Source organism: Pinus tabuliformis, chromosome 5_2, assembly GCF_031772625.1.
Source record: "Pinus tabuliformis cultivar Carrire ecotype Pingquan chromosome 5_2, CPIR1, whole genome shotgun sequence".
In the NCBI taxonomy this organism is placed as follows: Eukaryota; Viridiplantae; Streptophyta; class Pinopsida; order Pinales; family Pinaceae; genus Pinus; species Pinus tabuliformis.
This window is the reverse complement of record NC_142306.1, coordinates 670,763,470-670,789,017: the sequence shown is the minus strand read 5'-3', so window position 1 is coordinate 670,789,017 and position 25,548 is coordinate 670,763,470. Positions and strand designations below refer to the sequence as shown.

At 36.3% G+C, this 25,548-nt stretch overlaps 1 protein-coding gene across 1 annotated transcript; it reads left to right on the top strand.

The window, feature by feature from the left end:
• The first annotated feature begins 3,648 nt into the window (after positions 1-3,648).
• Positions 3,649-4,065, top strand: LOC149160874 (uncharacterized). Its single transcript, XM_089434727.1, has one exon. It carries the CDS (start codon positions 3,649-3,651, stop codon positions 4,063-4,065), a length of 417 nt encoding a protein of 138 aa, XP_089290853.1.
• The last annotated feature ends 21,483 nt before the right edge of the window (positions 4,066-25,548 follow it).

Genomic DNA, 25,548 nt, shown 5'->3' with positions numbered 1-25,548 from the left:
ATTCTATGTCTCCTTGACTATTCATGACAAAATCCTTCACAATTGTCTGCTGGACACAAGTGCCATCCATAATCTAATGCCCAAGGCTGTCATGGACAAGTTGGGCCTGGACATCACTAGGCTGTATCATGACTTGTTTTCTTTTGACTCTAGAAAGGTGAAATGTTTAGGGTTAATCAAAGACCTAGCCATCACCTTGTCTCAGCTGCCCATGAAGAGCATGATGATGGATATTGTGGTAGCAGATGTTCCCCCAAGTTTGGCATGCTACTTTCCAGAGGATGGATTAAGAGATTAGGTGGGACATTGCAGAATGACCTGTCCTATGCCACTGTCCCAGTCTTTGGAGGTGAAAGTAGGAGATTGTACAGAGAGGCTCAGTTAGCTTATATCATTATCGATGAAAGGAATCCTGCTAATCATCCCATATCTGCTGTTGATACTCATTTTTGGGCCTGTATCCTCCAGGTAGAAGAATCCCAGTTGGCCTCCATGCAGCTTAGAAAGCTGGTTTGCCATATCACAGAGGAAGGAAGCCCAAAAATCTGGGATATGTTCTTTGATGGAGCTTGCTCTAAGGAAGCTGTAGGAGAAGGTGTAGTTCTTGTATCTCCCACACAAGAATGCATACGTTTATCTTTCAAGCTAACTTTTCAGATCACCAATAACATAGCAAAATACGAAGCCTTGATGTTAGGCTTAAACGCTGCTAAAGAAATGGGCATCAAAGATCTGAAAGTGTTTGGAGATGCAGACCTTATTATTCAACAGGTGAACAAGACATTCCAAGAAAAGCACCCCAGGCTGAAGGCATATAGAGATGAGGTATGGAAGCTCAAAGATTCTTTCAATAGCTTTAGTATTTCGTACATCCCTAGAGCTAAGAATCAGCTTGCTGATTCCCTTGTTATGTCTACTAGCACTTTTATCCCTCCTTTTCCTCCTAAGTTGACTTACGAAGTCCAAGTGAAATATAGACCGTCTTTTCCTGAAAATTTCAAGTACTAGAAAGTTTTTGAAGATGATGATGAAGTCAATAGCTTTGTACAGGTCATTGATGAATTCTCTGAAATGCAAATTGACCAAGAGAATGAAGCCATTGAGGAATGTAACTAGTCCAGGCTGAGAGACAAAATTGGGCAGGATAGCATTGTGCAACTACCTAGTAATCATATACCCAAAGGGTTGGTGCCCTTAGAGAGGTTGTTTGACCATAACGATGTACATTATAAACCTGCTAAAAAAGAAAGTAAGTCTACAGTTCATGAACATAATATAGGGAGTCCAGCCCATTCAAAATATATCACTTTGTCCACTCACTTGTCGTCTGTCCAAAGCTCTGAGTATTGCACCCTGATGAAACAATTTTCTGATGTCTTCGCTTGGGAATACAGCGACCTTAGAACCTATAACACTAGCATTATTCAACATAAGATTCCACTGGAGAAGAACACCATCCTCTTCAAGCAGAAATTGAGGTCGATTAACCCTCTCTTGTTACCTTTGATTGAAAAGGAGATCAAGAAGTTGCTAAATGCCAAAATCATAGTTCCCCTAAGGTACTCAAAGTGGATAGCTAATCTTGTGATAGTGAGGAAGAAGAATGGAGAAATGAGGCTTTGTGTTGATTTTAGGAATCTGAACAAGTGCTCTAAAAAAGAGAACTACCCCCTGCCCAAGATGGAACATTTGTTGCAAAAAGTTTGAGGGGCTAGAGTCATGTCTTTTTTAGATGGATTTTCAGGTTACAATCAGATTGTCGTACACCTAGAAGACCAAGAAAAGACTGCATATGTACTCTAAGATGCCTTTTGGACTGATGAATGTTGGGGCTCCTTTTTAGAGAGCCGTGGACATAGCCTTCGTGGTAGAGAACGACAAGTTTGTCTTCATTTATCTTGATGACATAATAGTTTTCTCCAGTAGTCACAAGGATCATTTACAACATTTGAGGAAGGTGTTCCTAAAGTGTAGAAGGTTTGGAATTTCAGTAAATGCAAGGAAGTCACAGTTTGCTCTTGAAGAAGGAAAACTGTTAGGGCATATTGTTTCTGTTGCAGGTGTCAAAATTGATCCAGAAAGAGTTCAAGCAATACAGACATTATCCATCCCAAGGTCAAAAAGGGACATTCAATCCTTTCTGGGTAGAATTAACTTTGTGAGGAGATTTATTCCAAACTTTTCAGAGCTAGTGATGCACATCACTTCCATGCTAAAGAAGGGGTTAGAGATAAAATAGACAGAGGCTGCAAGAAAATCTTTCGAAACCATCAAAAGAGCTATCATGGAAGCTCCCACTTTAATCGGCCCAGACTACACCAAGGAATTTTATATCTTCTCTTTTGCCTCTTCTGATACACTTGCAGCATTTTTGTTGCAGAAAAATGGTGAAGATGTAGAGCACCCAGTGGCCTTCTTCACCAAAACATTGAGGGACGCTGAATTAAGGTATGAGCTTATTGAAAAACAGGCATATGCTCTTATAAAGTCTTTAAAGGCATTGCAAATTTACATTCTCCACTCCAAGGTGGTTGCCTATGTTCATTCAGCTTCAGTAAAGGATGTCCTGACCCAGCCAGATGTTAATCGAAGAAGACCCAAATGGATTGCAAAACTTATAGAATTCGATATAGAGGTGAAGCCCACCAAGCTTGTCAAAGGCCAAGGCTTGGCTAAGCTTATGGCTGAGGAAAATTGCAGTCTACTGGACATAAATTGCATGAGCTTAAATTCAGATGGAGAACAAACAAAGGAAGCAACAGGAAAGCACGAACAAAACTAGTCTTTGGCTATGAATTTGGCCACTTGTGAGTGGTATTCCAGTATAGTCCATTTCTTATTGAAGCTAGAAGTCACTCCAGGGCTTAGCTCGGGATAGGCCAGGACCATTAAGCTCAGATCAGCTAAGTTTTGTATTAATAAGAACCTGGTTTATTGGAGGGACCCATCTGGAATCCTCTTGAGATGTCTAGACAAAGAACAATCTATGGAAGTTATGCACCAATTTCATTCTGGCATATGTGGAGGGCATCATTATTGGAAAACCATGGCCCACAAGATCTTGAGGGTTGGGTATTATTGGCCTGCTCTATTCTCTGATGTGTTTTCATTTGTGAAATCTTGTGACAAATGTTAGAGGTTTACAGGAAGACAACATCTGAAATCTCTGCCCTTGAAGCCCATACACACCAATGGTCCCTTCCAGTAGTGGGGTTTAGACTTCATAGGGGAAATTAATCCACATTCCAGTGGCTAGCACAGGTGGATTTTAGTAGCCACTGATTATTTTACCAAATAGATTAAAGTTGTACCTACTAAGAAGGTTGATCACCAGGTTGTCATGAAGTTCCTAACCGTGAATATTTTCACTAGAATTGGTTGCCCAACCAAGCTGGTCACTGATAATGTAGTAGCTTTCAGAGCGAAGGAATTGGTGGACATGTGTGAATCAATGGGCATTCAATTGGTGCATTCTACCTCATTCTATCCTCCAGGAAATGGCTTGGCAGAATCATCAAATAAGAGCCTGGTAAGATAATTAAAAAACTGCTGGAAGACAACAAAAGGAGCTGGGATTCCAAGCTGAAGTTTGCATTGTGGGCTGACAGAGTTACCACTAAGAAATCCATAGGGAACTCTCCATTCAAGATGGTGTATGGTACCGAGGCTACTTTTCCTATCCAATTGACCCTCCCTGTGGCCAATTTCTTGCAAGAGGAGTTGGATGAAGGAGATGACATGGAAAGGAGGATGAGTGACTTGGTTGAAGTCCAACAGATCAGGGAACAACTAATTGAGAAGTCAGCAATTCATCAAAAGAAGATCAAGGAAGTATTTGATAAAAAGGCAAAGATGGAAAGTTTTCAGGTTGGTGACTGGGTCCTCAAATGGGACACGTTCAAGGAAAAGAAGGGAAATCATGGCAAATTTGACGCCTTGTGGACAGGACCTTTTGTCATTTCTCAGGCTCACACAAACAACACCTTCGTCCTTCACAATCTAGAGGGGGAAAGTGTTTTCGATGGCCCAATCAATGGGCGATTTCTAAAGCTTTATTTCGGTTAGGGTTGTAAAGGCCTTAGCATTGTAAATATGTTTTTGTCTCAGTTTTTATTTTTATGCAAAATTGACTCCATGCCCAATGGAACATTAGGAGGAAGATTTGATCTTGGTTTTACTGGAAAGGCAGTGGTCTACAGTTCTTGAAACCTCACAGGGAGACTTTCATCCCCAGAAGGAGCCAGTGTTAGTCCTGAGGTGCAGCGCTGCTAGTTTTAAGATTAAAGGAAGAAGATGGTCTGATTTGTTGTCCTAAAGGGGCCCCACACGGGCCATCACTCCACCCTCCCCACTCTTCCACTTACATTCTATTCTGCTCATATCTTAATCCGACACTCACTTCATAACAAAACCCTCTTCCACCTTACCTTGAATAACTTAACCCAAAAACCCCCAAAAAACCTTACCCTTCCATCATACGCGCTCTCCACACATTGCCCGAGAAACATCCTATACCTTCATGTCCCTCCGACGTCGATCCCTCCCACCAATCTAACAGCCCACATTTCACCCGATTGACGAGACATGCTCGATCGATCCCTGCTGTTAGATCACTCTTGCTAGATCTAATGGTTGTCGCTCTTATCCCGTGGGCAACTAGCAAGAGGAGTACCCGCCCAATAAAGGCGGGTTCTCTCTCTCCTCCTCTGTTACGTGGCTTGCAATGAGTAGCATCGGGCAGACTCCACCCTTTACCGCTTACTGCCCTATAAAAAACTGTGACCACCCAAACCAAACCACCCCCCCGGGCGCTATTGTCCGAGCACCTCCTCTACCTGATAGCCATTTGAGCTGTCCACCGAGATCCAACGGTTCGAACTTTTCCACTCCTGCCAAAGACCGCAAGCCTCATGCAATTGATCCCCTTCGTCCATTTCTTTTGATCCAGTGGCCCTCGTTCATGACTGCTCTCGCTTGTCCTTCGTCACCCTGTCATTACTATGTCCATCCAATTTAATTCATCCAACAGTTACCTGCCTATCCTCCGCCACTCGCCATTTTTCTGTTCTTTCTAATTAGCACATCTAGCCACCCATGCACTTCATACTCTACTCCTACCAATTACTCGAGGAGGAAGGTGGTTGACTCTGTCAGTATTGTGATAGTCAGGCTGCTGAACTAAATTAACAAAACGTATGACCAAACGAGGAAGGACACATCACGATACAAACAAACAGAATTAAACAGTCATGGAACCTCACTGGCACAATCAAGCCAGCCACCTAACGGGGTAGCGCTGTACCAGAATTAGTTACTGTTTTCATGATGGAAAGAGAATTATGTCCTTATATGCCATCAGACAGTTAAAGACAATGGGGATAGATTAAGACACCTCAAGCCCTAAAAAGCTCAAGAGCATTGTAAAGAGCTATAAATAGCTGAAAGTAAGATGTAATTAGGGTTCAACTTCTGGAGTCTATAGAGACTTTGCTACTCGAGCTTCTCATCTTCATTCATCAGTAATACAAGCTTCTTTTGCTGTCATATGTTCAATACCCCAATTTCTCTTCTGTTCTAAGCTTGCACTTGAATAGGCTGTTCAGGTTTCTTTTGTGTCTAATGCCAGATAACTATCTTCTTATCTCTACGTTGATGTATTAGATTTGCAAGTTTCATTTACTTCCTATAGCTGGCCATCATTTGTTTATGTATGTATCTGCTAGTATGGTTAATATTCTCCATTCATTCACTTAAACTATAAACTATTGAGCATTGGTGGTCTAAAGCCTTATAAGCTGAGGGTGTTCATGCATGTCTTGAGTAATAACAGAGTCAAAGTGGTTATCTGGCTTGATCAAAAACATTATTTATTCCAATAGTTCAGAGAACAATATTGAAGATTATATGTTACCAGGCATCTCCGAGCTGCAACCATAAGAGAGTTTCCTAGAGTGATAACATGCCCTACTTAATTATGGTACCCATCATGTAATTGGTTTTGGGTAAATTGTTTCCCTATGAAGTCAAAGCTCCAGCTTGGGGGTGGCCTACTTTTTTGAGAAAATGAGTAGTGTGATCTATGGTTGGGAGGAAAATCTAGATTCTATATTTGGTTGGTGATAATAAAACATAAGTATTTACTTTCTATGAGTATTTATTTTAAGCCACAGTAGTCCGTGTCTTTTTGTGAATTGCATGTGAATTCCAATTTAAGGTTTTTAATTGAGCAAACGTATGCACATATATGAGTTAATGCATTTTAGGATACATTCAAACATACATAAGACCCATACAAGGAATAAAAAAAAAATGGAATTTCCTCAAAACTAGTGGTTGGAGGCATTATTGAAAGTAAAACAAATGATATAATTGGTTGAAATCCAAGTTATAGAAGGTCATGGGGGTACGGATATTCCCTAGTAGGTGACTGGAATGCCCTAGAAGGTTGTTGGAGAATGTTATGTAAGATGACGTTCCTTGTTTCATTCTATGCACTTCAAGCTGATGTTCCCCCTACCCACCATGCCTTCGTTCCAACATGTTTGATGATTGTTCCACCCACACGTTGCACGATGGAAACCCAACATTTTGACATTGTGTGACATAATGTCATGTTGACCAACCCATGTATGCTTTCATGTGTCTTCTCATCATGCCAAAGGGTGTGGCGTGAATTTTACTCCATGCTCATCGATACATATTCACTTATGTCATGTGACATGCCCCATTTATGACATAACCCATCATGGTACCTGATCTTGTCTACTTATTGCAATGGCATGTGACCACATTGCTCGCTCACCCATGGGTCCATCCATACCATGCAATCACTCAAACATGTGATGGTGTGTCACCTATAGAATACTAAGGTAAACCCCAAAACAAGTGCAACTAACCAAACCAAAGTTTCCATCCATGATATGCCCAAGTGCACTCATGCAATAGATGCACTCCCAAGCCTAAGTGTCTTACAATTGTACTTTTATTAAGTGGTTTCTATTGTTCAATATATTAAATGCTATCAATTTTATTTATTTATTTAATGGTATGTGGTCATTAAGGTTGGTTCTTATGGAATGGAATAAACCCACATGGATTGTATTATTACTTCGAGAGACACTCTACAACCCAGTACATAAGGGAGATGTTGTCACATAGCGTTACATTAATAAAATTATATATATATATATATATATATATATATATAGATATATGAGGGAGATGTTGTGCGTAATGTTACTTTAAGAGATGTTGTGCATAATGTTACTTTAAAATTAAAAAATAATAATAATAAATATTTGTCGTATAATATTGAAAGAAAAACACATATACACCATGTCTAAGAGATTAAAGAATATTAGGTATTAGGTTCGCTTATTGATCCAAAAGAAAAGAATATTAGGTATTAGATTGACTTATTAAAGGGAGGGTAAAGATAACAATGTGCATTTTGATTCAATTGCACAGACTATGTAATAACTGGGTAAGTCCCTATAATAACCAGGTAAGTTTATATTTTTCCAAGTTTAGGTTTTAGGTCAAGTATTGCACTTGGTTTATTTTTCATTTTAAAATTATGTTTACCTTTTAATTTGACCCATTACTTTGTAATTCATCCTATTACCGTTTAATTTTAGAGAGATTGGTTATAGTTTAAAACAAAGCAAATGTATACACTTTGGGTAGAATTTTTTATAAATTTTGAGTAGTTCAAAATTCCAAATAATGGTTGGAAAAATTTGTAACAAGTTATAATGATGTGTCTAGAGATGTTGACCATAAACTCAATCAATGTTAGATTGAGGGATAAGATTTAATTATTAACGTACCGCATAAGAATTCAAATTTTCCATAAAAATAGATGTGTACACATATAGGCTATTATTCCATTGAAATATTTTGAATGTAATGTAAAATAAGTCATTGATTGCATTGATTTTAGTGAATACTATTAGATTATTTTTATTTGAATATATATATATATATATATATATATATATATATATATATATATATATATATATATATATATATCGATGGATTGCATTTAATTTTTTTATATAGGGGCATAATGGAATTTAGAACAAAGCATAATATTGAAGAACAAAGAGCACGACAAAAAATACAATTGGTGAAAGTGTCGCTTGACCAATTAAAGTGAAATACATGAAAATGAACTCATGAGTGGTAAGAAGAAAATGAGTATTCTCATAAATAAACCCTGAAGGAGAAACATCATGGTAAAATACATCAAAGTTCGGGCAAAAATATGTTTAAAAAGGCAATGTTTAAAATCAAAAGGAAAAACCTGATTTGAATATATTTAAAAATTAAAAGAAAAACTCTGAATTGAATTTTTGAGGCTACATATTTGGTTATTGAATTGTTGTACTTCAAATGCTATTATATTTATTTTTTAAGTTTGGACAAAAAATTTAAAATATATAATTTGTAAATTAAAAGTTAAATTTTATTAATTAATATAATTTGGGTATGTAACACTTGATAAAGGCTAGCCACTTTGAAATGGATGTTAATATTTAGTTCATGCACCGCATTACTTTAATACGCATATGGTTACAATCTAATAAAAACTAAATCTTATCTAAACTCATTAATTTATATCTTATAAATAATACATTATAAACAATGTAAAATAAGTCATTGATTGATTGATTTCAATGAGTACTATTGGATTGCATTAGTTTAAGTGTGATTGAATTAACTGTTTGCATTGTTTTCAGTGAATACTATTAGATTTTTTTAATGTGAATATATATCAATGTATCTACAACCGCCTATGGGAGAGATGTTATCATGTCAGGTTACATTTAAAAATAGTGAAGTAATACTTCACCCCTGTGAGCATCACCCGATGCAATGAGTGCTAAGTGAACTATTTAAAAATCATGAGAAATTAGTCAGTTACGACTACCTCTCATGGAAATGGTCATACGTTTGAATGACTTACTTAACGCAGTTGAATCCCAAAAATGATATCTAATATAATGCACTGCGTAAATCCCCCATACTTAAATTCAAAAAGAGTCAAGGGATCTCTACTTGAATGGTTCATGAGGCACAATACTTGCTAAGGTTTTGCAAATGGGGTAGCAAGCTAAGTGGGCTTGATTGTGGGGAAAAACTCCACAGTTAAGCGCGCTTGAGCCAGAGGAGTTCTGGGATGGGTGACCTCCTGGGAAGTCCTGGTTACCGGGTGCAAGCCCCGGAAGTGATGATTGATGCTATGTGATTCGTTCTCCACATTTCACTAGTTTCAATCCCACTTCTTCACCCCTGTGAGCACCCGATGCAATGAGTGCTAAGTGAACTATTCAAAAATCATGAGAAATTAGTCAGTTACGACTACCTCTCATGGAAATGGTCATACGTTTGAATGACTTACTTAACGCAGTTGAATCCCAAAAATGATATCTAATATAATGCACTGCGTAAATCCCCCATACTTAAATTCAAAAAGAGTCAAGGGATCTCTACTTGAATGGTTCATGAGGCACAATACTTGCTAAGGTTTTGCAAATGGGGTAGCAAGCTAAGTGGGCTTGATTGTGGGGAAAAACTCCACAGTTAAGCGCGCTTGAGCCAGAGGAGTTTTGGGATGGGTGACCTCCTGGGAAGTCCTGGTTACCGGGTGCAAGCCCCGGAAGTGATGATTGATGCTATGTGATTCGTTCTCCACATTTCACTAGTTTCAATCCCACTTCTTCACCCCTGTGAGCATCACCCGATGCAATGAGTGCTAAGTGAACTATTCAAAAATCATGAGAAATTAGTCAGTTACGACTACCTCTCATGGAAATGGTCATACGTTTGAATGACTTACTTAACGCAGTTGAATCCCAAAAATGATATCTAATATAATGCACTGCGTAAATCCCCCATACTTAAAGTGAAGTAATACTTTAAATTACCAAAATAAAAATAGTAATAACAAAATAAATTATTGTCTACCATAAATAAAATACTTCAATTTGCACCTTAATTTTACATAATTTTATATAGAGATATAATATAACCAAAAGTAAAAATAATAATAATAATAATAAAAAAATTAACTTTTAGTATGAGAAAGAAATGTAATTTCTTCACTACTTAAGATTTAGATGAAAGAAAATAGTATTATTGATATTACATGGTGTGTAATTCATTTTACATTCAGTTTACATGTGATATTTAATACAAAAAAATATTCCACCATCAACAATAAGTAAAATATTTCAATGTCCATATTAAATAACATAATTTTATATCTACTTTATATGGAGAACAATAAATTCTTATTCCATTAATAATTTCTTTCTAATTCATTGAATGAATGATCTTTGTAATTCTTTCAATTTTTAATATGGGCTTGATATGTAAGATTTTAAAAATATTAATAATAAAAATAATTAAATGTATGCATACATGAAAAATTTTGAGGGGACATGTTTTAACATTTTAAGGTGGAGAACTTAAATTAAATAAAATATTTCAATGTCAAATACATATATATTATACCAACATAGATCCATCTTAACTCTGAATCTACCAAGGAGGATCAAATCTCTTTTAAGAGGATTGCATCTCAAAATATTTGATTGAAAAAATTTATTTCATCATTTTACTTATTAATACACTCTATATTCTTAATACTAAGGCAATTGATCCATCTTAAAATAAAATGATCATATTACTTAGATATTCAACAAATTTTGTGTGACTTTGCAAAATGGAACCAATCTATATCTTAACTCTCGATCTAGGAAATGCCTAGAGGGATCAAATCTCTTAGGGTGCAAACCTTTCCTCAAGTTTCACACTAAAAAAAGAGGTTTGAAGCTCAAAAAAATTGATCCCTCTAGTCACTTAATAGACCCAGAGTTAAGATAGATCTAAATTTTTTATTAAATGGATCAGATTGTTGAATGTATTAATGACTATTAAAAATATTATATGATTTATCTATTTAATGGATATTTATAATTAATTTTAATTTAAATTTGATCAAAATTTTAATAAGTTTAATGATTAAGATTTAGAGTTCATATACAAAATTAATAGTAATTTGAAGAAATTTAATGGCTAGGATTTTGAATTGAAATCTATCGTAATTTGAATAGATTTAGTGGTTAGGATTTTGAATTGAAATCTAGAAATTATTAAAATATGTCTTAATAAAAAAATTTGAAAAATATAGGAAATGAAAAGGGTGTCATAAGGATTACATACACCAATGTATTACTATTGAATGAATAAATCGGGATGCACTTATTTTTATTTAGTGAATCCACACGAACTATGAATTTCACACTTTTTGATTGATGGTGTTTTGGGTCGATGGTGTTTTCCACTCTCTGCCCTTTATTCTCTCCCTTTACCACTCTTGGACCATTTGCACCCCTCTCACCTGCCTTTACCTTCGATGGGGCTTGAGGAACTCGTCACTCCCTTCCCTCCCCGGACCTTTTCTACTCATACTCATGCTATGTTCCCCTGACTCTCACTTCTATCATGGCTTCCCGGAATGGTTTGTATGTGCTAAGGATGCCACCGATTTCTTGGGTGGTTTAGGAGCAATGTGGAACCCAAAAATTATTTTTATGTTGCCTTACTATTATGACACTAGAATTCTCCTGACAGGGCATCTATCGATCACCAGCTACCGCATCTGCATCATCAATTTATATGCCCCATATGCTGGCAGGTGGACCTTCTGGGAACAATTCGCTATCTCTAACATTCTATCATTGCACTCCATCATTTTATCTGGAGACCTTAACCTCTCAATGAGTAGATAGGAGATATGGGGGACACTCGTCGCTGTTGATCTGTTGACCAATTTATTCAAGGACTTGTCTTGCTCCCTTAGCATGTGCGATATTGTTTCAGATTCCATAGTCCCGACCTGGCGGAATGGACACACAAGGGTGGCTAGCATCTCGAAGAGGCTCGACCGTTTCCTCATAAGCTCCTCACTGCTTGGGGTTCTATAAGGGGTTAAATTGTCAGTCATCACTTCCTTTTTCTTTGACCATATCCCTATTATTCTATCATGGGAAGGAATGGGAAATAAGGGGAGCATGCCTTTCAAATTCGATTCATCTTGGCTCAGAAATTCGGAGTCAAAAATGGTCAAGGAGGTTTGGTGTTGCCTAGTCACCACCTCAATAGGAGGCCCAATGGACATTATAGTAACCAAGTTGTGGGTATTAAAGAAGGAAACCAAGATCTGGATAAAACATAAGAAAGCAGCAGACCACGAGAATCTTTCTGACATCGATATTTCTATGAGTTATTACAATGGCCCCATTGATCCTCTTTTTTTCTCTGAAGCATAAAAGAGATGCTTTATTGATTTGGATGGGGTTAAAAACAATATCCTTTTGTCACAGGAGGTAGAGAGGAGATTGCAAAGTCGTGCTATTTGGGTGGCGGTTGGGGATAAAAACACTAAATTTTCCACGCATTTGCTAATAACAGGAAGCAGAGGAACACCATTAGGAGCATCAGAGATTCTGATGTTCAATCCATTCATGACCAAGCTGAGATCAAACGGGAAACATTCTATCATTTCACGACCCTATTTGTTGCCTGGGAACAGGACTTTGCTTCTTAATGTGTTATGATTGAACACTTGCCCATCATGTTTTGTTGGAAGTTTGACAAAAATTTTTGTAAATTTGGGTAAAATGTAACAAGTTAGTTTTATACCAAATCATCAGTTATGTAACTGAGGAGGCACATATAAAACCAAATGAATGCCCAAACTATTGTATGGAGAATCATTATTGATTGAATAGAGAATCCAATCCCTTGCCCCGTGGATGTTTCCTTAACACCCTGTCAAGGTTTTACCATGTAAATCCTATGTAGTTACCTGTGTGTGTGAATTCAGTTTTCCAATCAGTTATATGCTTTTCTTGGTCAATGTTTAACTAAATGTTTTTCCTTCTTTCCTCATTTTCCCTATTTGAACTACAAATGGTATCGGAGCTAATGCGTTGAGTTGAGTCTTGCGTGAAGAAGAGGTTCAGAAATCTGCCTGTGCGTGAGGGAGAACTCATTGCTTGAGAAATCATTCTACGTCTGTGTGAAAAGTGACCAGTTTGCACTGCCTTGCGCCATTGCTGCGTGAAGAAGCCCATTTGCCTGCATTAAGGAAAGGAGGACGAGCCTACCTACAGACATCATTGCTGGAAGACTAGAGCTGACCATTGCTGCGTGTTATGTGACCACTTTGTGTGCTGTCCGGAGTCCCCTCTGCGTGTTGGTTGGGTGAGAAGCGTGGAGCAGTTGCAGAAGCGTGGAGTAGTCAAAATCCTCTGCGTGTTGTCCAGAGTCCCCTCTGCGTGTTGGTTGGGTGAGAAGCGTGGAGTAGTTGTAGAAGCGTGGAGCCGTTGCAGCCGCCAAACCCTCTATGCGCTGTTATCGAGAGGCTTGCGTGTTGGGTGTCTGCCGTTTTTGTTTTAAGGAGACAGTGCCTGCATGAAGGACTTGCGTGTGAAGGAGCATATGAAGGCTACCCCTGTGTGAAGGGCAACACTGCTTCGATAGAGGAGCCTACGTGCCGCCAAAAGCGCTTCCAGTTGCTAGAGCAGAGCCTGTGTGCTGCCAAAGGCCTAGCTTGGCTTGTGGATCTAGGTAATTTTTTAATTTTGAGAGAATTTTTTTTTCCCGAGAAATTTTTTCAGAATTTTTTTTGAAAAAAACAGAGGGGTTGATTTGTTTAAATTGAAGGAAAGAATTCATTTAATTTGAACAAAAAAAGCAAACAAAGGATTTGAAAATAAAATCTGTACAAGGGTTGTTTTGGGGGAATTTTTTTTTTTCATAAAATGTTTTTGAAGGAAAAATATAAACCCTAGTTGAAAGACTGAAGACTGAAACCCTAAGAAAAAAATGGCCAAGATGTCGAATGCAAATTTCGAGGTGGATAAATTCACCGGCAAGAGAAATTTTTCTCTTTGGAAACTGAAAGTTAGGGATCTGCTTGTGCAACAAGGGTTGCACAAGCATTGGATGGGACAACTAAGAAACCTGCAACCATGACTGATTCGGACTGGGAGGACTTGGATGCCCAAGCTCTCAATACCATCAGGTTATGCCTAGCGGATGAGGTTCTCTTCAACATTTTTGAAGAGAGTACAAATTCAGGATTATGGGAAAAACTGGAAAAACTCTATATGACAAAGTCGTTAACCAATAGAATTTATCTGAAAAGACAACTGTACAGTCTTTGAATGAAAGAGGGTTCAAAAGTTGTAGAACATTTGAATGTTTTTAATACACTTATATGCCAATTAACAAATATCGAAGTTAAAATTCAGGAAGAAGATAAAGCCATAACTTTGCTGTGTTCTTTGCCCGAATCATGGGATCACTTTGTGACTTCAATCAGCTTGAGCACTGCTGATTCTTTAAAGTTTGAATCAGTCGTGGGAGCTCTCTTGTCTGAAGAAGTATGAAGGAAATCCAGTACTGAAACATCTGCATCAGAAGTCATGATAGCTAGAGGACGGTAAAAGGAAAGAGAAGAAAAGACAAGGGGGTCTTCCAGATCTAAATCGAAGGGAAATAAGTGTAAGGCAAAATGTTGGCATTGCAATAAAATTGGACACCTGAAGAAAGACTGTTGGAAACAAAAAGAATCTGATAACTTGAAGAAAAAAGCGAATCAGGTCGATTCAGGTATGATAGACGAAGTTTTATCTGCTGAAGAATTATGTATGATAGATGAAACTTCACCTGAATGTAATGCCTCTCAGGGTTTAGAAAGCCGGTTGTTAGACTCTGGTGCTTCTCATCACATGTGTCCACACAGAAATTGGTTTACTTTGTATGAAAATGTAAATGGTAGTTCTCTGTTTATGGGTAATAATGTCAGACTATTGGGATGCGAAATATCAGGATTACAATGTATGATAACACAGTTAGAACATTAACTAGTGTTAGACATGTACCTGATTTGAAGAAAAATTTGATTTCTTTGGGAGTGTTGGATTCGAATGGTTATAAGTTTACAGGTCAAAATGGCATGCTGAAAGTCTTTAAAGGATCCCTAGTGATTATGAAAGCAGAAAAGGTCGGAAATCTTTACAGGTTAAAAGGAAGTACTCAGGTCAGTAAAGCAGCAGTTGCGTCAGAAAAGGAAGAAGCAGGTACTCGTCTATGGCATCAGCGATTGGGTCACATGAGCGAGAAAGGTACTTCAGATACTGATGAAACATAAATCTCTTCCCAATCTGAAAACTTTGAAGTTAGATTTTTGTAAACATTGTGTATATGGAAAATAGTGTAAACAGAGATTTTAAACTGGAAATCATAATAGTAAAGATATTTTGGACGATATTCATTCTGATCTATGGGGACCATCCCCTGTTGTATCATATGGAGGTGCTCTATATTTTTTAACGTTTATTGATGATTTCTCCCGTAAAGTTTGGGTCTTTATGGTAAAAAGGAAAGCTGATGTATTTAATGTCTTTAAACAATTTAAAGCAATGGTAGAGAAAAGAACAGGCAAATCTATTAAATGTTTAAGAACTGACAATGGTGGTGAGTTCACTTCCATTGAATTTGAACAATATTGTAAGGATGAGAGAATCATTAGACACAAAACTATTGTTTATACTCCTTAGAAAAATGGTGTTTTGAACGTATGAATCAGACTCTTATGGAAAGAGCCAGAAGCATGATCAGCAATGCTAACTTGCAAAAGGAGTTGTGGGCAGAAGCAATATCTACTACTTGTTATTTAGTTAACAAATCACCTTCAGTAGCAATTAACTGTAAAATTCCTAAAGAAGTTTGGACAGGTTAGTCTTGTGATTATTCGAATTTAAGGATATTTGGCTGTGATGTTTATTCTCTTATTCCTAAAAATCAACATTCAAAATTAGATCCAAAATCGAAATGTTATGTGTTTGTTGGATATGACTATGCAGTGAAAGGATACAGGTTGTGGGATCTTACATTGCGGAAGATAGTCATTAGTAGAGATGTAACATTTGATGAATCTTCTCTTTTAAAATCAAATGTTGAAAGAATTGAATAGGAACAGGTATCTCCAAATCAACAAGTTTAGTTGGAGGCTAGACCTTTCGGTGACAGTCAAAAGGAAGGAGAGACTTCTAGAGAAAAAGGTGTTGAAGATACAAAGGAAGCTGTTGAAGTTTCTGAACCAGTTCAACAACCAGTCACTCTAAGAAGGTCTACAAGGGAAATAAAAACTCCCAAAAGGTATGAAGATTCTGCTTCATCTTTTTCTTTGATTACTCAAGATGGGGAACCTTCTTGTTATCAGGAAGCAGTAGATGATACAGATAGCAAAAAGTGGAAAACGACTATGGAAGAAGAAATGGATTCCTTAATCAAGAACAATAACTGGGATCTTGTAGAACTTCTTGAAGGGAGAAGTGTTGTTGGATGCAAGTGGGTCTTAAAACTAAAACGAAAAGTTGATGGAAGTATCAAAAGGTATAAGGCGAGACTGGTAGCAAAAGGGTATTCTCAAGTTGAAGGTATAAAATTTCATGAGATTTTTTCTCCAGATGTAAAACTTGTTTCTATTCGTACTGTGTTGGCACTAACTGCATTAATTAACCTTGAGTTAGAATAGTTAGATGTTAAAACAACTTTTCTACATGGTAATTTGAATGAAGAGATACATATGGAACATCCAGAAGGTTTTGTACAAGGTTGCAGTAGAAGATTAGTTTGCAAGATTAGGAAATCATTGTATGGTCTGAGGCAGTCTCCCAGACAATGGTACAAGAAGTTTGATTCCTTCATGGTGAGCCAAAACTTTATAAGAAGTGAGTATGATCATTGTGTATACTTCAAAAATTTCAATGGCATATTCATTATCTTAGCTTTGTATGTTGACGATATGCTTATTGCAAGCAAAAGCATGGAAGAGATCAACAGGTTAAAGGCTCAACTCTCTAGGATGTTTGATATGAAGGATCTTGGAGCAGCAAAACATATCTTGGGCATGTAGATACACAGAGACATGAAAAATGGTAAGCTTTGGTTATCACAGCAGAAGTATGTGGAGAAAGTACTTGAAAAGTTTTGCATGAACAATGTGAAACCTGTTAATGTTCCATTAGCTTTCCATTTTAAGCTTTCTTCGGTTTTGAGTCCTAGAACTGATGAAGAAAAGCAGTATATGTCTCATGTACCATATGCAAATGCTATAGGCAACTTAATGTATGTGATGGTATCTACAAGACCTAACATTTCACATGCAGTTGGAGTTGTCAGCAGGTTCATGGCAAATCCAGGTGAAGAAAATTGGTGAGCAGTGAAATGGGTGCTTCGATATCTAAGAGGCACAAGTGACCATTGCATCATCTTTAGTGGTAGTGAAGGATCAGTCTACGGATATGTAGATGCTGATTATGCAGGTGATTTGGACAAAAGAAGATCTACTACAGGTTATGTCTTTACTCTTGCAGGTGGAGCAATTATTTGGATGTCAAAGCTTCAAGAAATAGTTGCATTGTCCACTACCGAAGCTGAATATATAGCTGCTTCAGATGCCAGTAAAGAAGCAATCTGGTTAAAGGGTCTGCTTGATGAGATTGGAAGGACACGGGAGAAAGTGAATGTACTTTGTGATAGTCAAAGTGATATTCACTTGGCTACAAATCATGATTATCATAGCAGAACCAAGCACATTGATGTAAGGTATCATTTTCTGAGACATGTGATCGATGGCGGAAAAGTATCCCTTCAAAAGGTCCACAAGTGAGAGAATTGTGCAGACATATTCACAAAGCCAGTTACAATAGAGAAGCTGCGATGGTGTTTAGCTTCTCTTGGCTTGCAGAAAAGAGGATGAATGGGCATGGGCAAGGGATTAGGAAAATTGTTGTCAAGGTAGAGTTTGTTGGAAGTTTGACAACTAATTGTGTAAATTTGGGTAAAATCTAACAAGTTAGTTTTATACTAAATCATTGGTTATGTAACTGAGGAGGCACATATAAAACCAAATGAATGCCCAAGCTATTGTATGGAGAATCATTATTGATTGAATAGAGAATCCAATCCCTTGCCCCGTGGATGTTTCCTTGACACCCTGTTAAGGTTTTACCATGTAAATCCTATGTAGTTACTTGTGTGTGTGAATTCAGTTTTCCAATCAGTTATATGCTTTTCTTGGTCAATGTATAACTAAATTTTTTTCCTTCTTTCCTCATTTTCCCTATTCGAACTACATGTTTACACAGATAAAGAATGCGAACCTGGGCCAACCAATTCTGAAAGAGGAGATCTTGGAGGTCATCCAAGCCACTGCAAAGGATAAAAGCCCAGGACCTGATGGGTGGGGCGTGGACTTGTTTCTTCATTTTCATGAATTGATGATCCCAGAGATTCTCGCAACTACTGAGGAATCTCATATCAAAGGTTTTATTTTTGGGGCTTTAAATTCCACCTTTATTTCTCTTATCCCTAAGAAGGACGTCCCTATCTCTTTTTTGGACTACAGGATAATCTCCCTCTGTAATGAACTCTATAAGATCATCACCAAGAAAATTGCTAGAAGGATCAAGAAGACTCTCGACATTCATCTCCCCTAAATAATTTTATTTTTTAGAAGACAAACAGATTCAAGATGCTGTAGGTATTGCTCAGGAATGCCTTCATTTGATGAAGGTTAGTAAAAGATGAGCTAGCTTGATCAAGGTGGATCTGATTAAGGCCTTTGATTGCATCGATTGGAATTCTTGAGGATGGTATTACACAAGGTGGGCATTTCCTTGGGAAATATCAACTGGATAATGGCATGCATATTATCCATGAATTTTTCCATTATTATCAATGGATATCTGACTGGTTTCTTTAATGCCCACCAGGGACTCCACCAAGGTTGCGCTTTATCACCGCTTCTCTTTATTCTTGTCATGGACTGTCTGAGCCACAAGTTGGGAGAGGCAAAGGCTAGGGGAATTATATAGGGGATGAAGGTCATAAAGAACATGTAGATAACTCATTTATTATTTTTCAATGACCTTCTTTTTGGCGGTATGAATGACACCGAGGATTGGTGGCACATTCACCAGATCCTCCATACCTTCGGTGAGACAACCAGCCTATACATGAGCCATGAAAAATATGTCTTGATCTCGGATGACTTGGGCGACCCACGCTGCTAGGAGATTGGTAGCCTTTTATGGATTACAGCGACAGACGTAAATGTGGGAATCCAATACCTCGGTTTTCATTTAAAGGAAAACAATTATTGTATCCACGATTGGGACTGACTTCTGGATAGATTCAATAGGAAACTGAATGGATGGGCTCATAAGCGTCCTTCTCTAGGGGGTCAATTGACTCTTGTCCACTCTGTCCTACAGGACTTATCGGTGTACTCGATGCATTTTTTTATGATGCCGATGGAGGTCTGCCATAAGACCGATGCACTCATGGCTAGATTTATTTGGTCGGGTGCAGAACTAAAGGGGAAGAATCACCTATTTCATTGGAAGGCAATAGCTAGACCGACTAAAGAGGGTGGATAGGGCATTTTGTGCACACAAAACTTCAACCGAGCCCTGATCATTAAAAGCCTTTGGAGGGCCACAAATGTCAATGGCTTATGGGGGAACTGTAATATCCCTCCCCTTAATAATAAATAATAAATAATAATCTAATAATAAATAATAAATAATAAAATAATAAATAATGAAAAAATAATAATAAATAAATCACTTAATAATAAATAATAAAAATAATAAAGATAATAAATCATAAATGCTAAGTAATAAATGATATTAAAAATATATACAAGAAAATAAATAAAAATAATAAAAATAAAAATAGTAATAACCATACTAAAACTCTAAATAAGAATAAATAGAAATAAATTAAAAAGAAGGAAATAAAACAAGAAAGCTAAAAATCAAAAGAAAAGTAAAGAAATAAAACAAGAAAGCTAAAAATCAAAAGAAAGTTGCATGTAGACACAAGGAGTGTGTGCATGTGGTTCCCCTTCCAATGTTGTTCTATTTAATAGATGGTGAGGAAGGTGAGAGGCATTCATGCATTCCATCATTCCGAGATTCTATCTTTCATTATTTTGGGAGAATGGTGTTTTAAGACTTAGGAGTCACTAGCAGTAATACGTTGATTGAGGGCTCGGGGGTGGCCAGTTGTAGCAAGACTATGCACAATTGAGCCTACGGTTAGGTGGAGAGTTGTCCCCAAAACCTTGTTGCGGTAAGCCTACTTCTACCACAAGTAAACAGGTAAGCACTATTCATTAAATTTGAATTTAGTTAATTAATTACATAGGTAAGTGCCACTCTTATTTAAATTTAATGTTAATAAGTTAATTAGATATTTATTTTGAGCTGTTACATATGGTATCAGAGCGGGACTTAACCCTTAGGGCCTATGGGCATCTAATTTTTTATTTGTCAGGATATTTAACTTGACTTGTTCCGCAATTCTGAGTTGTTTTCATTAATTCGTTAGCCATTTCTAACAATTGTTTGCAGGCTCTGCCACACACTGAGTGGTGTGTATTATGATAGGCATCAGATAAAACTTGTTTATCATAAATTTATATATTGTGGTTCTGAAGGATAATTTTGTTCTGCGATCATTTTGTCTGGAATTTTTTATTTATTTATTTGAATTTAGTCTTCATATTTGAATTGTCTCTAGCCCATAGACGTCTTCCACAGCGTCTAGAATATCAAATTGGATTCAATCAAAATTTCAAAAATCTAATCTAAAATTAGAGCGTACTCGACTAGAGCTGAGTCCCAAACATCTGAATGTTGCCCCTAGCATAGGGCTAGCCGTTTTGTGCATTTGCAATTTCGTAAGTGGAAAAGGACCCCAAGCAGCAGAATGATGGGACATTGTCCATTCTTCACCGCGCGACCCAACTTTCTGCCTCTATTGAACTTGCAATAGCCTCTGCTATAACCATCCCCTAGCTCCCCTTGCCACATATTGCTACCATAATCATGTGACCTGAATATAGGTCCACCAGATGAATTAGTCCAATCCTGTAAAGGTTCGCTCCCCTGCCTGCATAAGGCCATGATAAAAATTACGAATTTTGAGATAAAATGTCCGCAAGATGCAGGATTCAGGATGTTCGTACAAGCGAAATTTTTCGATGCGTGAAGATTCGAAGTTTACCCAGCTGATTCCACCATTTTGTCTCCCGAAAATAGCGAAAGTATGAAGTTAATTCAGCTGCTTTCAGCAGTTTATTTCTGAGATCCCTCGACGAACCGAACCAACCGAACTTTCAAAAGCTCCCTTACCTGCGGTGCGGTGCGGTGAGGTGCGGAAACCACCTGCAACAAAGCTGTAACCAAATACATCACTTCACATGCTTTGCTTTGAATTGGATTACGTGTGTGGTATTTTTATAATTATAATTAAAAAGGTTAATATCAAATTATTTTCGCTTTTTATTTCACAATTTCACCCGTTAAAAATAAATCTGTAATTTATTGCAACAGTTAAATGTTTGTTATTTTACTACAAGGGTCGTAATTATATCCATGATTTTACCATCCATCGCGATGATCAGTACTCTAGCTTGTTACATGTTTTATTTTGATTTGAAATTTAAAGTTTTTATATATCTTGGGATAAATAAGTTGAATAAGTTAAAATCCACCGCCATTTCTAGGACTCTCGATTTTTGTGGCTCGAAGAGATTAATTTCTATTTTTTTAGGCATGTGAACCATTTATTTCTCAAAGGAAAAAAAAAAGAAAAGAAAGATTATCTCTCTTTTAAAATGACAATGAAGAAATCTGCAAGGACACCTGTCACGTGTTAAACCGAATGTTTCCTCGTTCTCTGAACATTTCATTTATATCAGCACTACTGTATTTTTTGATTGCTGTAAAAAGTAATTTTTATAATTGTATTGATGGGTGTTCAGATTGGCTCTTGGTAAGAGAGCGCCCAGAATGCCTTTATTTTCTTTACAATTTGTCTTATTTATAAATTATTTCAAGTTCAACGAGGATTGGAAGTCACAAGTCATAAGTGGATTAATTAAGCATAAAAGAGAAATTTGATAAGTTATTTTTGGAATATTCTATATATATAGAATATTAATTAATTGACAAATTATATTTAAGATTGTGAACCAAGATTGATTATAAGTGAAGATTTTTAAGAGCACTTTCTAGCATTAGAGTTAGTGTTCTAACATTTTTATCTAATTATCATTTCCTTTACTTGCTTTATTGATTATAAGTGAAGAGGTATTTCTTTTTGAAGCATCTTGTTTTGAGAGATGAGAGTTTGACATTGAGAGAACCAGGTGACAGTTGAGAGAGAACTCTGTGTGAGCCATAGAAAATTTTAGGGGCGAATGTTCACCCTTTAGCGAAATTAAGGGGTTTTAAATTTTTAGTGGCGAATATTTTGTATCATAGTACATTTTTACAAATCACTTCAAATAGCCCACCTTATTTTAAGGGAGAGGTAAAAAAAGTAAATTGAGCCCTTGAAAGTAGGAGTTACAACCTTCCATTCACCCATTTTCAAGAATAGGTTTTATTTAAGTGAATCCATTGGCCCATTTTGAAATAGGTTTTATTTAAGTGAATCTTATGGGCCAAAGGCCCAAATACCATATGGTAAATTAATAAAAATATAAATAAATGAGAGCTATGATAAACAAATAAAACATTTTTTATATGTACTCCATAAGTCACCTTATATTTACGAACACTCAAAAAATGTGTTATATTTAGGTGAAACCTATGGGAAAAATACTATGGGACAAATACCATGGACTAGATTGTTATTAATATCAAATATCGTGATATGCAAACTAGCATAGAGTGAAAAAATATTTGATCCGATCAAGAGTAAAAGTGGATGTTGTAATTTAATGTATGTTAAACATTTTAGTTTGGTTAAAATAAAAAAATAAAATAAAAATCAACTATTAATTTTATTAATTTTTATAAATTACTAATAGTAATTTTTAAGCTCTAGGTTTATGATAACCCATGGTATTGACCTATGATAATACCATGGTATTCATGTGAGCATAGACTATTTAAAGGGGAAATTCTATCATCTTAGATCCATCTTAATTCTGGGTCTACCAAGTGCTCATAGGGATAAATAGATTTCATCCCCCTAAAAGTGGTAGATGTGGAGTTAAGATGGATATAGGTTGGTTTTTATGATAATGAAGATATGAAGACAAAGCCAGATTATCTTCCACCCCTTTATTGGCAAGGAGGTCCGCTAATCTATTTGCATTCCTTCTGATATGAACGAAAATAATTGCTCGCCTTTCTGCAATGATTGCTGCTAGTGGTTAAACACCGTGGTCCAAGCGCCAACAACTTTTGCATTTGTGAGCTGAAGAGCCACCAAGTATGCAATTGGCTATTTGAGTGGGTGGAGATTATGTGATCGGGCTATTATTATTCCTTGCATGAGAAAATGGTACTATTAACTGTGTAAATGGTACTATTGACCTTATAGTGTGTGCAGATTTCTCGACATTGTTGTCGAAAGGAACAATGGAAATTGCAGGAAAACGCATAGCCATGGCCACAAGCTTATAATCTTATGTCTTATGTAGGCAATTTTATGTCTTATCCGAGAAATTAATATGGCTAAATGTATTGTAATTTAAGGGATGGTGTTGCCTTCGTGGGTGCGCTTGCAGGCAGGCCATATAATTAATAAAATGATTTTATTTTGTGTTGGGGAGGGATAACATTCCCAGTCATCTGATCCAGTTCTGGGTCGGGTGGCGGTGTCTTTTCTTTATGGTGTGGAATATTTCTTTGGTTATTTGATTTCTTAAATTTCTTTAGAGTAATCATTTAATAGCCATAAGAATCTCAAGATACATTCAATAAATTTGTTTAAACGATTTATTTTGTTAAAAGCAGTCCATTTAATTCTTCTAACATAAGTTATGATTGCTTAAACAAATACTCACAATATTTCACTCTACAACACATAATTTCAATTTATCCTAGCACATAAGGTTATGAATTTGTAGACTTAATCATGGTGTGACATATCATTTCAAAAGTCATGGTGAATTTTCTTTCAGAATTCAAGTACCTTCTTAAAACAATACTGCCACTAATATTCTTAAGCTTTACTCATTGGAATTTTGATTTTTATGGAGACAATTCTCTAAGTTTTAATACTACAAAGTTAGTGATTATTGATAATTTGCAATGGTCTGATTGCATGCTGAGCAATAGGGGAAAAATATATAAAACAACAAATTGAAATGAATCAAAAATATTCAAAACTTTGTTGAATAAATTTGGCATGGTTAATACATACCTGGTTAAAAATTCACTGCATAATTATCACAACAATAATCTAAGTATTTTGGCTCTTATTTTATGCTTCTTCAGTGACAAATCTTGATATTGAGTGACTGATGACAGTGTTTGACTATCATTGCACTATTGATATGGTATGCTAGCATGTTTTTTTTAACAAATCTTTAATGCTGGTGTAACTACTCACCACCGGTTCATTTTACAACACAGTTTACATAGCACTTGAAGTATTTGGATAATTGAAGTTGAAATTCGTCACCAATTAAAGTGCTTTAAAATAGTGAAATATGTTCCAATTCACAATGGATAAACTCTGATTACCTTTAGATGATCATTGTTCACTAGCATATGTTCATTATTTTATTGTTCAATCTGATCTAAAAACACAGAGATAACATTCCTTGAATGTTGATCATACTATTCACTAATTATTTGGGTTGGATTGTTGTTCTCATTGTCCTTTAGCAATAACAGTTGCTTGGCATTTCTCTGGTCTATTATTACAAGAACACAACTCTCTCAATATGATCTTCTAATAAATTTAATTTTGCACTGCCATTGCCATTCAGATTACATGTATCTGCTCATGTACTATTATATTCTCAATGGAAAATTGTACAGACTTGGATTTCAGTTTAGATGTTGAGTATAATGTTACATGAGGTTTCGTGATTCAAGTTTAATTGCATATAGTGGATAAATATGTCTAAAGAGAAATGGAAAGGAGAAACTTGCTAATGATAGTTCATGTGATTATGGCCAACTTGGATCAAATGTTTAAGGCGGTAGAGAAGAAGTATCACAACAGGGGTAAGAAATCAATATGGAGAAACAACCTAATTTAAAACATAATGGAAGAGTTTGGTATAATCATGACTTGGTACTCTAAAGGTATCACTATAAGGTCTATCTAAGGATAATGCACATAAAGAAGAAAGTATTGGCAATCAACTAATGAAGTTGAAAAATCAGGGTAATAATGAAGGTTATTTTAAGGAACCTGTAAGGTATGATAAATAGAATGATTGGAGAAGATAAGTTGTGTGCATAACAACATCTATAACAATGGAGAGCCACATTGTAAATATTTCATAGGTGACTAACTATATGAATGAATTATGGATAACAAGATGTATGATCAAGAGATTTTATATATTACCCAAGTTGGAAATAGTAACAACATTTCCAAGGATATCAATGCTATAGGAGAGAAGGAGAAGAAACCACA

Coding starts and splice junctions, on each gene's coding strand:
- LOC149160874 (XM_089434727.1), top strand. CDS start 3,649: ATGGTGTATGGTACCGAGGCTACTTTTCCTATCCAATTGACCCTCCCT.